This window comes from Penicillium griseofulvum (genome assembly GCF_001561935.1).
Source record: "Penicillium griseofulvum strain PG3 chromosome Unknown contig_79, whole genome shotgun sequence".
Taxonomy (NCBI): domain Eukaryota; kingdom Fungi; phylum Ascomycota; class Eurotiomycetes; order Eurotiales; family Aspergillaceae; genus Penicillium; species Penicillium griseofulvum.
In genome coordinates, this window is record NW_024467420.1 from 2,188,760 (window position 1) to 2,203,804 (window position 15,045).

Consider the following 15,045-nt stretch of genomic DNA (forward strand, 5'->3'; position numbering starts at 1 on the left):
GTCTATTCCCAACTGATACAATTGGCGCATGATTATTATCATTGGTGAAAAAAACCGAGCAAGTTGCATAGATAGTCGGTCAATATTGTCCCAAAAGGCAACTTGATGGCGGGCTGATCCGGCCCCGGGGGCCGTGAGGGGTAGCTTTGTCAGCCGATAAGGTGATCGCTTGGCCGATGATACAATGCGGAGAAGCATTCCACTTGAGGTCATTTTCATTCTCCCACACACAAAAGATGAGGGAGAAAGACATGCGGTTTTCAGAGACCACACCGCTTCTGGAGGTCAATGTCGCTCCTCCGCGGCATAGATATCCACACCATGCTGTTCGCCGAGCGTGTACTATATCCCTAGCAGGCCTGCTCTCGGTGGCGACCATTCTGTTCCTACTTCCCACCGCCATCCTACCTCGAGAGCATGGCTCTATTTGGTCCTATCTTCCTGGAGCCCATCCAATCCCCCATGATGCATGGCCGGAAAGCTACGGTCTCCCTTACGACCAGCTCCAGCAGATCCTCCTCAATGTGCCTTCTGCAGAAAAAGCCCGAGAGTGGAGTAAATACTATACCGCAGGACCTCACTTGGGAGGAAAGAACCTGTCTCAGGCCCTCTGGACTATGGAAAAATGGAAGGAATTCGGCGTGGAGGATACCTCGCTCGCGGCGTATGACATTTACATCAATTACCCGCTTGATCACCGCCTGGCCCTCTTGAACACGTCCGGTGATAAAACCGAAGTAACTTTCGAAACTACACTGGAGGAGGATGTCCTCGAAGAGGATCCTACTTCCGGCCTGCCAGACCGTGTCCCAGTTTTCCATGGTTATTCTGCTAGCGGCAATGTAACTGCACAGTACGTGTATGTCAACTTTGGTACATACAGAGACTTTGAGGACCTCGTCAATGCCAACGTCACCTTGGAGGGTAAGATTGCCATTGCCAAGTACGGCAAGATATTCCGTGGTTTGAAGGTGAAGCGTGCACAGGAGCTTGGAATGATCGGCGTAGTTATCTACAGTGATCCGCAGGAAGATGGGGAAATTACTGAGGAAAATGGCTATGAAGCCTATCCTAATGGCCCGGCACGGAATCCCAGTGCTATTCAGAGAGGTAGCACTCAATTCCTCAGTAAGGCTTTTTTTCCTCCAAGGTAATGGCATTGCAAAGCTAACTTGAACAAGGTATCCTTCCTGGTGACCCCACAACCCCAGGATACGCATCTAAGCCTGGATGCGAACGACAAGATCCTCAGAACTCCATCCCTTCAATCCCATCTCTCCCCGTCTCATACAAGGAGGCTCTCCCATTCTTGAAGGCGCTTAACGGTCACGGCCCCAAAGCGTCGGACTTCAACGAGTTTTGGCAGGGAGGTGGCCTTGGCTACAAGGGTGTGGAGTACAACATCGGACCGTCCCCCGAGGGTGTGGTGATTAACCTCCACAACCTCCAGGAGTATGTGACGACGCCACTATGGAATGTCATCGGTACTATCAAGGGGTACATCCCCGATGAGGTCGTTATCCTCGGTAATCACCGTGACGCATGGATCGCCGGTGGCGCAGGAGATCCTAACAGCGGATCTGCTGCGTTGAACGAAGTCGTCCGCAGTTTCGGCGAGGCCCTTAAGGCAGGATGGAAGCCGTTGCGCACTGTTGTCTTTGCCAGCTGGGACGGCGAAGAGTACGGTCTTCTTGGTTCGACCGAGTGGGTAGAAGAATACCTCCCGTGGCTCTCCAAGGCCAATATCGCATATCTGAATGTCGATGTGGCTGCTGCGGGCACTAATTTCGAACCTCGGGCCAGTCCCCTTCTGAATAAGGTCATCAACGATGTCACCGCTCTAGTTCAGTCCCCCAACCAGACTGTACGGGGCCAAACAGTCCGCGATGTCTGGAATGGCAAGATCGCGACGATGGGCAGCGGCAGCGACTTCACTGCTTTCCAAGATTTCGCCGGTGTCGCCAGTCTCGACTTTGGCTTTGGTCGTAGTAAGAGCGACCCTGTCTACCACTACCACTCGAACTACGACAGCTTCGCATGGATGGAGAAGTACGGTGACAAGGACTTCCTCTACCACCAAGCTTGCACAAAGCTCTGGGCTCTGGCAGCGGCACAATTGGTGGAGTCTCCCCTTCTTGCGCTCAACGCCACCGACTATTCTCTTGGTCTTGGATCCTATTTAGACCACATCAAGCCTGCGGCGGACAATCTCCCGGAGAAGACCCATTTCGACTTCGCACCTCTAGATAGGGCCATTCATGAGTTCCAACAAGCTGCGAAGGCTTTCGATGCTCATGCTGCTGACCTGGGGTCTCAGCTTGGCGATGACGTGCCTTGGTACCACTGGTGGAAGAAGGTGAGACTGTGGTTCCAGATTCGCGCCACCAATGCGAAGTACAAGGGCATCGAGCGGGCTTTCTTGTACCAACCCGGTCTGGATGGCCGTGAATGGTTCAAGCATGTCGTCTTTGCCCCTGGAATTTGGACTGGTTACTCGGGAGCCACCTACCCTGGACTAGTGGAGAGTCTTGAGGCCGGAGACGTGGAGAATGCCGAGGTATGTGTTTATCCACAACCCCTTTTGCCTTGGCTACAATTGCTAACTTGTTTCTAGAAATGGAGCTCCATCATTCAGGAACGAATTGGTGCTGCAACCAAGTTGCTGCTGTAAATGGTTGGTGAGTATACTATTTACCTCGGTATGATCAAGTGTTGGATGTTGGACATAAAGCACAGTTGGCTTTGGCGATGCACAGATACATCAATCTGAACAACTTTATGAGTACTCGAAATGGGACGTGAATAGTTCCCAACACAAAACCTTAGAATTATATAGTTCCCAGCATTAAATTATGCACATTTACCCCAGACTTTTCGTCATCTGACTAATCAATTGCATGACCGAGCTTCATCTGCGTAACATCTGATCTCACCCTCCTACTCTTAACCCATAGTCCTCGATCCCAGAAAAAAAGAGACCAGTCTTAAACCTACAAGATGGTATGTCTACAGATCTACATCCCCAATCCAATCCAATCCAATCCACCCCAGTCCGAAAGCTCCGAAATCCAAACAGCCCACCACCAACATACCACCTCAACTCTTATATCTCCCTCCTCCCAGCCAACCCAAAACTAACAGCCCCAGGCCCCAACAAACTCCGCTCTAGCTCTCTCCCTCCTAACAAGTCTGGGCGGGATAATCGGCTACACACGGACCGGATCGATCCCCTCAATCGCCGCAGGCGTCTCCGTCGGCCTCGTCTACCTCCTCTCATTCCTGCGTCTGCGCGCCGGCCAATCCTACGGCGAGGAATTGGGTTTACTAGCATCTATCGTACTGGGTGGAAGCTCTGTGCCGCGCGTGATCAAGACAGGCGGGAAGCCTGTTCCGGTTGTTCTGTCTTTGCTGGCTACTTACGGGCTTTATGTTTTCGGGGCTGCGTATAAACAGAAGACGGCATGATTGAAAGAAGGGAGAAATAATGAATGGAGTTGGACTGTTCGTTTGATACTCGTACGTTCTCGGTTTACGTAGACTCGGTTTAGATGCATACGTTGGTGCTATCGGAAGGTACAGACAGATAGGAGCACCGAATACGAAACATACAGTAGATAATGAAGAGCCCGTGAGATTTTTGAAAACGCCCGATTTGAATTCCTACCTCCAGACAAACGCTAAATCTTACATGGCCGTAGACGACATCATTTTTGCCATCTAGGCATTCACATCACACCGTTTCCTCCAGGCCAGGGTTAAACCTCCAAAGGAGGGTCAGCAGGGAGGAAGGGCAAGGCACGTACTGTACGTAGGCTCGATGTGACATTCACGAGCCAAAACTTGAACCTGTGCCTCCTTTCCCCGAACGAGCGACTCAAGGGAGCCTTTCATCCGTTGTTTCTTTTGGAGTTTTGAACTTTTTTTTGGTGTTTTTCGATTTTCTCCTTGGGTGACCTCGAACTCAAACAGCACCGACGTTTCCTGGGTTGTCGGAAGAGAAATAGTCCACGGGAAGGGGGGGGGTTTGACTCGCCAGACTAGGACAAAGATCCGACCAGAAGAATGCTCATATGTAACTAAATTTTTTGATGTGTCGACTTAGCTGGATTCCGTACACTCCATCACTTGTAAATGCAGCAGGAAAAAAAACGAAGCAGAACTTAATGGGTCGTATCGAACACGGTATCAGACTCTTGAATGGCGCCCACGATTGCATTGCCGGGGAGCTCGCCGAGGGTGGTTTGTGTGCTTTGATCAGGGACGTATGCATATCGAGGTAGCTGTGCCATTTTCTCCTCGGGACTGAACTTATCGTCATTGAAAATCAGGCGAATCGCGGGCTTCGTCTTTTCTTTCTTTGGCTTGGTGGTACCCTCTGCCTGGGAGACGACGTCGTTGGCTGGGCCTGCAATCTGATTGTCAACAGGTGTGGAGACATTATCGGCTGGGTGGGCGCTGTCTCCATTAAAATGACCCGAAGCTGCGGGGGTGGGGGGCACGTGTCCCATGTGCATCTTTTGCATCTCGTGCGCGTTGACCGAAGGTACACCAAAGGCAGGACGTTGGGGAAGGTTCGAGGCGGCCGGCAGGCCCATGTATCTGTTATCGGATGGTGGGGGTTGCTGCTGGGGGTAAGGAGGAGCCCCATAGGAGACTGGGGGCTGCGCAGGGAGTCCGGCAGGGAGTCCGGCGGGGAGTCCGGCAGGAGGTCCGGCGGGGAGTCCGGCAGGAGGTCCGGCGGGGAATGGAGACGGATATCCGGATGGCGTGTAAGGCGAGACACCAGGGACTTGTTGTCCGCCCACTGGCGAGTAGCTTGAATAGACAGGGCTGCCAGTTTGTGGGAAATGAGGGGTCACAGCGGCGGCGGGGGCACCATATGGTTGAGGGTAAGAGTATGGCTGAGCGGGCGCAATCTGAGGCGATTGAGCCTGGAATAAATGTTAGTTCGTGAATTACTGTATTGAATAGTAGGGTAGAATCACATAAGCACTAGCTGTTGGCGGCGTCGACTGAACAGCGCTAGAGGGTGTCACATCACCGCTGCTACCACCGGCGAGCGCCTCCGCACGCTTGGCCTTGTGTTCAGCCAGTCGTTTCTTAATATCTGAGATAGGTTCAAGCTTAGGCTTCTTGCTCGGTTGGCCACTAGAGAAGGCGCCAGTAGGAGGGTTGCCAGTCGCATGCTGGCGATCCAGTTGGGCCTGCTGAAATTGTGATGCGACACGCTGCTGGTGGGCCTTGAGGACATCCTCGGGGATACCCTCCATGCCGAAGATCTCAATATCAACACCCATGCGGTTTGGCAACGCATTTTGGACCTCGGTCAATTGCTCTTTATGAACCTGGCTCATGTGCACGGATAGACCTATCGGCGCAAGTCATCAGTTTCTGCGCCCGGGTTATCTAATCGAAGTGGACTTACCTCCGGCGGTATTCAGTCTGCGAGGGCAGGTAGTGCATCTAAAATGCTTGGCTTTCTGATGAGAGATGAGGATCTTGAGATCATCAAAGTCACGTTCGCAGTAGTAGCACCATGGGCGTTCGAGGAGCTCCTCGAGGGAGTGGCCACGTCTTTTGACCATTGTAGCGTCAGTAGAATCAGAGTAATTGGAAATAGAATCGGAGCAATTGGAAAACTGGAGAGGTGTTGTGGGGTTGTCAAGCAAGGTAGGTTGGCGGTGTCGTAGATCTCCGGAATTCGCGATGGATCCTTATCCAAGCCCCGATCACGTGGTTACACCACGTGACTCTGTGTGAAGTATGAATTTGGGAAGTGAAAGAAGCTACTTTTTTTTGGCAGAGTCCTGATGGAGTTTTTCTTATTGTTGATGTGTTTTGTTTCGTTTCTCGTAATGCTACCACATTATATTCCCATTTTCTCATCACTTCAATGTTCGCCCAGCTACCTTTTCTAGGAGAGGTATTCTGTAGAATACCCATTCACAATACTTCACGATGAGGCTAAGTTTGTGTGTTCCTCTACTTTATCTTTAGTGTGGTCTGGTGTTCATTCAGATTGCACTTCCTGATCTTGAATAAAATATCGAGTCCCAGATCTGAATTACAACATTCGAATCTACCATCTACAACCTCGGAAACTACATAGTAGTATTGTACAAGCTAATAATTACAAGTAGAGAACAAAAACTTTTTACAGCGTGAATTTGAGCTTTAAAATACATGTCCTGGTGCCCCGGCAGTGTCCAGACACTGCCAGGGCACCAGCACTTTCATAATAATGTATCTGATCATTGCATTCCCAGCCCACACCCCAGGGAGGTCTGGGACCACAGGGAACCACGTCCACCCTGGTCTATCGACCGTGGAATCAGCCCAGTCACGTAGAGGGCCGTGCACCAAGCGGGACAGACCAGGGGGATGATGATCCCCTGCGATCCCATTCCAACCCCTGGGGTGGGCCAGGAACTGCGAATGATCAGTTGGTGTCGAGGCAATCCCCAGTTCCCTCTCTCTCACTCGTAAGAAGAAAAAGTGAAATGAACATGAAGTAAGATAATAGCTAAGTAAGAGAGAGGGAAACCGAGGATTGCCTCGACGAGGCGACCTGCCCTCAATGGCGTGGGTCCCGCGGGTTATGACCCGGGAGGGGACCCATCCCGTGGTACTGGACGTACGGGAATGGGGCATACTGGGACGGCATGGGTTGCCCCAGTTGCGCAATAGGCGCAGCAGCAGCAGCGGCGTAAGGGTTCACTGGGCCGGGGCCATAGTGAGGCACCACCCCCATAGGGGGGAGGGTGGGGGGCATGGGCTGCTGCTGCTGCGCCTGGACGGTTGCCATTGAGGGCAGGCCGGGGGGCCCCTTGGGGGCAAGATTACCAGCAAGTGGTGCCAGCGAAGGCGACCGCTTGCGGCGGCCAGGGCCAGTGGGCTTGGGGACCTCGTCGGCGGCGCCGTCGACGGTCCGGTCCTGCTCGATTTGGGCCTTGGATCGCTTTGGGTTGCGGATCCGTCCTTCTCGGTTGAATCGGTCCCAGTGATCGAGCATCGCCTTGGTTCTCTTCGGGTTCTTCGAATTGGCGATCTTCTGCCGCCTGGCCTCCTCAATCGCCTCAGCAGAGAGAGCCTCCTTCTTGGCCGATGTCGGAGCGGAGTCGGCAGGGCTTTGGGTGGCCGTCGGTTCGACGGCCGGGAAGGAGGTCTCTGCTGGAGGGAGGGATGAGGAGGCCAGGCTGCTAGCGCCACGTCGACCCCGGCCCCGAGATGAGGGTTGAGTTGGGGCAGGGGTGACTTCGAAGGTAGCCCGAGAGGAACCAAGGCGACCAAGCCCACGGCCGCGTCCGCGGCCGCGGCCACGGGCAGCGCCTTTGCGAGAGTTAGTATCGGAGTGAGCTGATTCAGTGACGACAGTTTTGCCACCGCGGCCTCGGGTGCGCCGCTTTGCGGGGTGGTTATCTTCATCGGTCTCATCGCCATCCGCACTCTCATTTTGAGTCTCTTCTGTATCAGTCGTTTTGGTGGGTACTTCGACCTCTGCGGCCTTGCGTTTCCGAGTGACTTTTGGCACAAGTGGCTCGCGCCGCGGTTCGTACATTTGAGCGTGATATTCAAGGCCATGTTTCTTCATGGTTGCCCATCCATCAGGGTTCAGATCACCACTCTCCTTGTTCTTGGCGATCATCTTTCTAGCTTGCGCAGGAGTGGGGACAAAGCCTCCCTGCACGAATGGATCCTGTTGTGTGCGGATGGGTATAAGTGGTGTGTTGCCCGGGAAATAATTGTGTTTGTAACCATAGAGCATTGCCTCTTTCTTTTCCTCGAAGTCAAGTTTGTCCTCATTCACATGAGCCAGAGGGGCTCCACCCTTTTTCTTGTGGCCCTGCATTTGATGTCGCTTTGTTTGATACGAGGGTTCATCCCGCTTGTGGCGGTGCGCATTGAGGTAAAGGTTGTCGAGGGCCAGGTATTCATCTTGAAATGCTTTCAGAGCAAATGCGGCAGTCTGTGTAAGTGCATAGAGTTCTTCTGGTGTGTATTTTTCGGGATTGCGGAGCATGTTGACAAGTTCATCGAGTTCTTGAGCCTGTACTTCGAGGAATTGACCTTTGCCGACTTTGGCCTTCTTGTATGGAAGAGGGTGAGAAGCCGGTTCAGGAGCGTCACGCTTCCTGGTCTTAAAAGGGTCGTGAAAAGCATTGTCCCAGGTAGATTCACACTTGGAGACTTCCTGGTCGTAGTTTGGAGAGAATTTATTGGCATCATGGACTGTCCAGAAACGTTCAAGGCGCGTTTTCACATCTTGTCGTCGCCACTGGGCTTCACGGAGGCGATACTCTTCGGGATATCCAGTACGCGGGTTAGAAAGCCAGTCCAAGAGGTCACGCTTTGTTTCAGGCATATGGCTGACATTGACTGGGATTGTGGTTGGCAGGGTGCCATTGTTATCGTCAGTTGTCACTTCCACTGCGATCTCTTCGCCTTCTTCATCCTGAGCCTCACCATCTTCAGGATTGGCAGTTTGAGCTATGGGTTCTTCTTGTTCAATGGCGTCGTCATCTTGGAGATCGCCATTCTCATCGTAAGTGTCATCAGCGCCATCTTCGGCGAGATCTTCAGCTGCATCGTCGGCACCGTCATACCCAGAAAAGCTAGTAGATTTCGGGTGAGCTTCATTGATATGATCATTCAGAACATCTTCTTCAGAGATGTCTGCGTCATTTGGGAGCATCAAAAGCTTCCCACACCAGTCACACTTAAGTCGTCGAGGCATGGGCTCCGGTGACTGAGAAATTTGAGTGGACGTAGATTGGGGACGAAAGGGTTCAGAAAATTGACGGCGCTGCCCGGAGTCCTGACTGTCACCAATATCCGAAGAAGGATTGTCCCCATCCAAATCAGCCCTTGGGATTGGGGCCATTTTGGCGGAAATGGAGAGAAGAAAAAAAAGAACAAGAGGGGTATTTGTGTTTCAATAAACAAAAAAAAGAAAAGAAGGGGGAAAAAACGAGTCTCAAATGGAGAATGAAGGATGTCAAAGAAGAATCTGTATAGATTGTCAGCGTTGGTTCGCTTGCGGGTGCCAAGACGTTGGTAAATCGCAGCGCCAATTCCGCGGTTTCGAAGGCCAAGGCACAAGACATGGACCAGGGTTAACACAAGAATTGCAATACATTGTAAACCCAGTGAATGCGACATATAACATGCAATATGAAAAACATGAAACATAAGACACGGTCGGGCAAAAATACATGGATCAAGATTTGACCGGGAAGTACGGCAAAACTGTGGCATACAAGAAAAAAGTGGAAAAGACGCGCCACTTACCATGAGATGTTTGAAGTTTGAGAAGTTGAGTTGAATCCTTGTGGATAGAAGACACAAATCACAACCAATGACTGCTGGCTGTTAGTTTCTGCAAAGAAGGGTGCAGGGTGGGCATGAGTGGCTGCCAGGGATGTGTACTTACTATGCGACTGGGAAGGCTGGGTGACAGTCCACTTATGACACAACGGGAAGTGGGATGAGAAGGTTGAAGAAAGGATGAGATTTAGGAGACAGGTGAAATAGAAAAGATGTCAAAGGAAAAACGCAGCAAATTTGTAGCGCGCAGAGATCTTGTCTTCCCGGGTAGTATGAAGAAAAAAATGATCTTCGCCGACGCGACACTGCGCAAAGAAGAAGACGCGAAAACAAAGACAGTAAATGGAGTGATATTACAGAACGGAATGAGCACAGAAGAAGAAAATAAATCGGAAGGGGAAATGGGATAAGGATGATGAAGTTGAGAAGAGATTGAGGTTGAGAGAGAGATAGTTTTGTACTTTCATAGGCAGTGGAAACCCCGTCGTGGCCCGACCAATCAGAAGCCTCCTATCTACTAGCCACATTGGACGACATTGAGGAAAGGGGGTTTTGATTTCGATTGATCACTATTGATCAATGATTTTATTTATTCATTATATCGTATTGATCTTTAATTGTCTATTATCTATATTCTTGTATTGCTACCTATTGTCCCTTGTAACGATTATCTTGCCATTATAGACGTCACATGATGCGTACTTTAAAGTCGAATAGCGTGTCTCATCAATAGCTGGCTATAGAAGCAGGTAGCTAAAAGTTAGAGTAAGTCTCTGGGAGGACCTGAGGGATGAAGGGGGACGGCGTTCCATAAGCTTACTTCCTGTTCATAGAAGTCACTAGTTGACATAAGCTCGACATCCATCCATGGATCTATCCATACTCAACAAGCAAGCCGCGGGTAAGTGACAGAAGCCAGCTACCTGGAGGATCTAGATATAGTACCCGGAATAAAATATGTCACTGATGGCTGCCCTCCGTTCCCCCGGGGCATAGCCCCCGTGACACAAGCCACGGGGAATGGAGAGGTGACACCCCATCACAGCTAGGATATAAAGACTAATACACTTGCCACCTCTTACTATTTAAATAGACGTTCTAATTAATAAGGAGCATGCAATACAAGTTCTATATATGAACAATTCTCGACAATTGTTTGGTATCCCCACATCAAGCCAGAAGTAGGGGCAACAGACATGCCAGACTCAAACCAGCTATGGATGCCAAAGCAAACTGTACAGCTGCAGCCTACCATAACCTGTGTCGTCAAATATGATAAAATTCTAGTTGAGAACAGCCAATGTACCAACTGCCTTACCATCAGCAAGAGTAGCCGGTCACTTCTCCTTTGCCTCGACAACATATATTAATTTTCCGGGGATTCTTGGATATAAATCCCACGCGGAGTGTCGTAAGTTTTATCAGTCATTGCAATTGCTCTCTAGATGGTAATTGGAATGATAGGTTGCCTCACTCATCTTAGCGCCATCCTATACTTCCCGAGTGCAGAATCTGCAGATTTACTCCATTTGTTAGATGCTTTTCTTTTCCATGTTTAAGCTAACGATAATTGACTAGGTGCAATCCAGCTATCAACACTCAATTTCGACTAATTAAAGAGCAATGAAGTTAGAAAGGCAGATATAAAAAGGACCAACGATTTAGTCCCGCTTCACCTGTTGCCATCCATGTCTTGGCATTCCCTTTCCAGATTTGGCTCACTACCCGCCGCTTCGCTAGGGTATCTGAGCACAGCTTAACGGGAAGGAGCGAGTCATTAAAGCGGCAGCTGAAAATCCTCGGTAGGAAGGAAATATAAAGTCCGCGAGTGGGTCCCGAGCCCCATTTTTCTTTGGACCCGTGAAATGCCGAGGTCACTCTATAGGTCTTCTTCAGCAGAGTAGTAGTATAAGATAGCCCTTGTAATGTGGAATATGATATAACTTGGAAGAGAAGATGCCAATTGCGACTAGTTTATTTTGATTTTTTTTTTCTGAGGTCCATGTTGGTAGAGCCAACGTGAAATCCCAAAGCAGCTCCGAGGAAAAGCACTATTAGTTAGGTACCATTAGGTAGGAAGTGCTGGGAAGTACTCATGGTCGAGTGAAAAGAGCAGGAATTATCAAAAATAGGAAGTACAATGGCAGTTATATCCAAGGTAACACAAACTGCCTAGAAATATACGACATACTGCAGGGACTATGCCCATTCTATACGTGAATTGAAGCAGTGTCGCACAAAAACAGTGTTTATCGACAACTAAAACTCCAAAATCGATTCAATCTTATACTACCCAACTGTTTAATAAAATAAATTTCCTAAGTCAATTGTGTTTGATGTGCATGATGCTAAGCGCCTGTATCCATCACCAACATCTATATTTAGAAAGATTCGGTTGTTTCAAAACTTCCGCATTTAGCGTACTATGTCATTTGTTTATACATCCAACTAATCAAATAAACATAGTGGGCTTGAAATTAAGTCTGAAGTGAGGATATTTAGTTAAGGCTGTCAATTTGCCAGGTTCCATGCCACTCACGCTGAGCTTTGTCCTCGCCCACGCAACATAATATTCAATATGTAGCTAAGCGCCGTCCCTAGGGCCCGAGTCCATACATACTCTTGGCACAGCAGCTGTGGCTTGCTCTTGGGTCTCTCCAGAGAATTTGGAGCTCCTCGTCTGGAACAGATTTATCATGCCGCCACCTCAAACCAGCAACTTCTTTTTTTAGAACTCAAGCATTTATCTAAAATGGATTTCGGTCCCATATCAATCAACGTGCATTGTATCATTAGGCACTTATTGCTCTAAGAAATTTGGAATATGACTACATATGTGTGTGATATATATTGTGGTGTTTTATGTCAATGCATATCTACTTCTGCTTTCCGGTAGGAATGTTGAAGAAAACACCTGGAACACCAGGAGCAGGAACACGGTCCACACGGTAGAAACCCTTGCGATCGAACTGTAAGATGTCGCCAACATTGAACTCCGAGATATTGCAGTCGGCCAACCCACTCACCCGGAACTCAGTATTGAAGTTGAGAACATCCTCGAGGGTATCATCCTCACTCAGCGAGTCCTTAGTGAGCAGGTAGTCAAAGTCGAATAGTTCGATAGGGACCAGAGATTGGCCCTCGGTAGACAGCCAGGTCACCTTCTTCTCAGTTTTCTTCACGTCACCAGTCATATGGAGCTGTAGTTCCAAATGTGTCACTTTGCCGGTTGAGTTATCGGTGGAGATTTTGCGCACAATTGCATTACCCCAGTTCATCAGTGTGATCTCCTCGTTCTCGTTGAAAGATTTGGCATCAGACTGCTCTAGAACAATAGAAGAGGAGAAAGCAACCACTTTATCACCAAGAGCGGTATTTTTGACATGCTTCTGGCGCTTTTCTATGTAGGGGGCAGCGGGACCACCGGTGACAGTCGCCTTAACAATGTCCTTAATTTCAATGGCTGTATAGCGAGGGGCAACTGGGTCGATGTACTTCTTGTTGGTGGCCCAAATCAAGCCCCAGTCAAATAGGGTCACATTCTTAGACGGGCCCTGCTTGAGGATGAATTCGCGAAGCGCTGGGATAGTCATACCGCGACGGCGAATACCACGAATAGTGGGGAAACGAGGATCTAGGATGGTAGTTAGTATTGTATTAGCATATAAAGCCGGAGAAAACGGAACACTTACCATCCCACCCCCATACGACGCCGCTTTCCACGAGTTTGGTCAGTTTACGCTTAGACAACAGGGTACGAATGAAGTTCATGCGAGCAAAGTCCCAGACCTGTACAGTACGGAGGTTCAGAGTATCGAGCATCCACTGGTACTGCGGGTTGCGGTCTCTGTATTCGATGGTTCTCAGGGCATGGGTAACGCCCTCCATCGAGTCGACAATGGGACAAGCAAAGTCATACGTAGGATAGGTAACCCAGGTATTACCTGTGCGGTGATGAGTAGCAGGATTGCATCGGTAGATCACAGGGTCGCGCAGAGCCTTATTCTTGTCATCGAAGGAAATCTTAGCTCTGATACACCACCGTAGGCCCTCGGGAGTGCCCTTCTTCATCTCCTCTAAGTGGGCCAAGGACTCCTCAGGAGAGAGGTCACGACGCTGGCTAGGGAGGCCATCCCACCGCTGTTTCTTCATAGTCTCCTTGTCAGTGTCATCGGCATAAGCCTTTCCAGCTTTGATAATCTGAAGGCAATGCTCGTAAAGTTCATCAAAGTAGTCACTGGTATAGCTGACTTTATCGGGCCGAATGCCTGTGGATAACTGTTAGTACTTCCAATTTTAAGACACAAAGAGGACGGACCCATCAATGCAAGATCCTCCACGATGGCATCTTGAAACTCCTGCTTCTCATTCGACGGGTTGGTATCATCAAACCTAAAGCTCGAGTAAGCCTCTACCATTATCAGTTTATACATATCATAGACGAACCGAAGTATGAGAGTTCCGTTATACTTCTCGTCTATTGAAAAGTGGTCATTAGTAAGGTATACTTTCCGCAAGATAGACATAAAACGTACGGGCGAAGTAATCGTTCTGGACAAATTTAATGTTAACGCGGGAGTCACGAAGAAAGAGGTGTAAAACAAACCAACAGAGCCGCTTTAGCATGTCCAATATGAAGGTATCCTCTATATAATAAGTTAGCAAAGAAATGTGCCAATGTCAAGAGAACATACGAAGGCTCTGGTGGGAATCTAGTAACGACGCCATTCTCGGTATTCTTGAAAGTTTGACACGATTAGCCATGGGTATCACGAATTGGCCTCGTTCAAATGCCTACCTTCAGCACAATATCGTAGCTGGCACCCTCTTTGGATTTAGCAAGCTTCTTCTCGCGAGAAGCAGCATTTAAAGATTGAACGGCCGATGTGGCCCAGGGGCACAACTCCTCGAGGAACTTGTACCAGCGGGTCAGATTGACGAAAGTACCCCTCTTGAGAGTGGCGATAGCGACACGGTTTCCGCGAAGGGCACCCCATAATGCAATGTCCGGTGTCGAAAGAAAATAACCCGATATGAAAGATCGGGGGAGCAGGTGGGTATCGAGATGCTTTATGGATATGTTAGATTAATTTGGTCTGCATATACATTCTTCTAACCTGGAGGATCGGTTCGAGGGTTTTGAAGTCCAAGGTGTGAAAAGAATTCAATCGAGAGATCCATTCATTCTCCTAGGTGCAGCAATTGCATTAGAAATTGGTTGAGTATAAAGATGCGAGGATGCGATAACTCACAACCTTAGCATCCTTGCCCACAAGAAAAGGGAACTGCGCACATAGCTCCTGGATGATAGGAATAGTACCAGTCACAGTCTTGTCGCCTGCCTGAAATTTGATGATTGACTTTTCGTCCTCGGTGAGTAGGGAAGTGTCCTTCAAGTGGATATTGATAATTGGAGATCTGAGGGATGGTCAGTCTGTATATATATGTAGGCTCAAGATCTTATCTATGGATGGAAAATGGGATTTCCCAAGGAGATACTAACGGGCGGGCCTCATTAATGGAGGACGTAATCAAGACCGCTGGCAGCAGCGCAGTCTGGCTGGCACAAGTTGCCACAGAAAGATCGAGTTGGATCATCACTATTTCACGTTGTGTAAAACCGGAAATGTGGGTGATCGAGAAGTTGGAGGGGTAGTTAGTTATACACAGTAGGCCTGCCTAGGTGAGTCAGTCACTGGGAAGCCGTTCTAAGCTTGCTTG

General features: G+C 49.3%; 5 protein-coding genes across 5 annotated transcripts; 2 read left to right on the forward strand and 3 right to left on the reverse strand.

Moving 5' to 3' along the window:
- Positions 1–236: 236 nt before the first annotated feature.
- PGRI_007170 (M28 family metallopeptidase) lies at positions 237–2,671 on the forward strand (the record flags this gene model as incomplete). Its single annotated transcript, XM_040788430.1, has 3 exons — positions 237–1,128; positions 1,182–2,557; positions 2,615–2,671. 3 exons carry the CDS (start codon positions 237–239, stop codon positions 2,669–2,671), a joined length of 2,325 nt encoding a protein of 774 aa, XP_040652202.1.
- Positions 2,672–2,997: 326 nt separating this feature from the next.
- On the forward strand, positions 2,998–3,465 carry PGRI_007180 (TMEM14 family protein; the record flags this gene model as incomplete). Its single annotated transcript, XM_040788431.1, has 2 exons — positions 2,998–3,000; positions 3,148–3,465. 2 exons carry the CDS (start codon positions 2,998–3,000, stop codon positions 3,463–3,465), a joined length of 321 nt encoding a protein of 106 aa, XP_040652203.1.
- Positions 3,466–4,160: 695 nt separating this feature from the next.
- Positions 4,161–5,585, reverse strand: PGRI_007190 (putative C2H2 finger domain protein; the record flags this gene model as incomplete). The annotated part of the gene is made up of 3 exons (XM_040788432.1): positions 4,161–4,931; positions 4,986–5,368; positions 5,426–5,585. 3 exons carry the CDS (start codon positions 5,583–5,585, stop codon positions 4,161–4,163), a joined length of 1,314 nt encoding a protein of 437 aa, XP_040652204.1.
- A 989-nt stretch (positions 5,586–6,574) lies between these two features.
- Positions 6,575–8,881, reverse strand: PGRI_007200 (uncharacterized protein; the record flags this gene model as incomplete). Its single annotated transcript, XM_040788433.1, has 1 exon — positions 6,575–8,881. The coding sequence occupies one exon, from the start codon at positions 8,879–8,881 to the stop codon at positions 6,575–6,577; it is 2,307 nt and encodes a 768-aa protein (XP_040652205.1).
- Positions 8,882–12,200: 3,319 nt separating this feature from the next.
- Positions 12,201–14,922, reverse strand: PGRI_007210 (Glutamyl-tRNA synthetase, class Ib, archaeal/eukaryotic cytosolic; the record flags this gene model as incomplete). The annotated part of the gene is made up of 10 exons (XM_040788434.1): positions 12,201–12,958; positions 13,017–13,592; positions 13,643–13,801; positions 13,860–13,875; positions 13,931–13,970; positions 14,019–14,062; positions 14,123–14,392; positions 14,442–14,513; positions 14,577–14,742; positions 14,828–14,922. 10 exons carry the CDS (start codon positions 14,920–14,922, stop codon positions 12,201–12,203), a joined length of 2,196 nt encoding a protein of 731 aa, XP_040652206.1.
- Between the last annotated feature and the right edge of the window lie 123 nt (positions 14,923–15,045).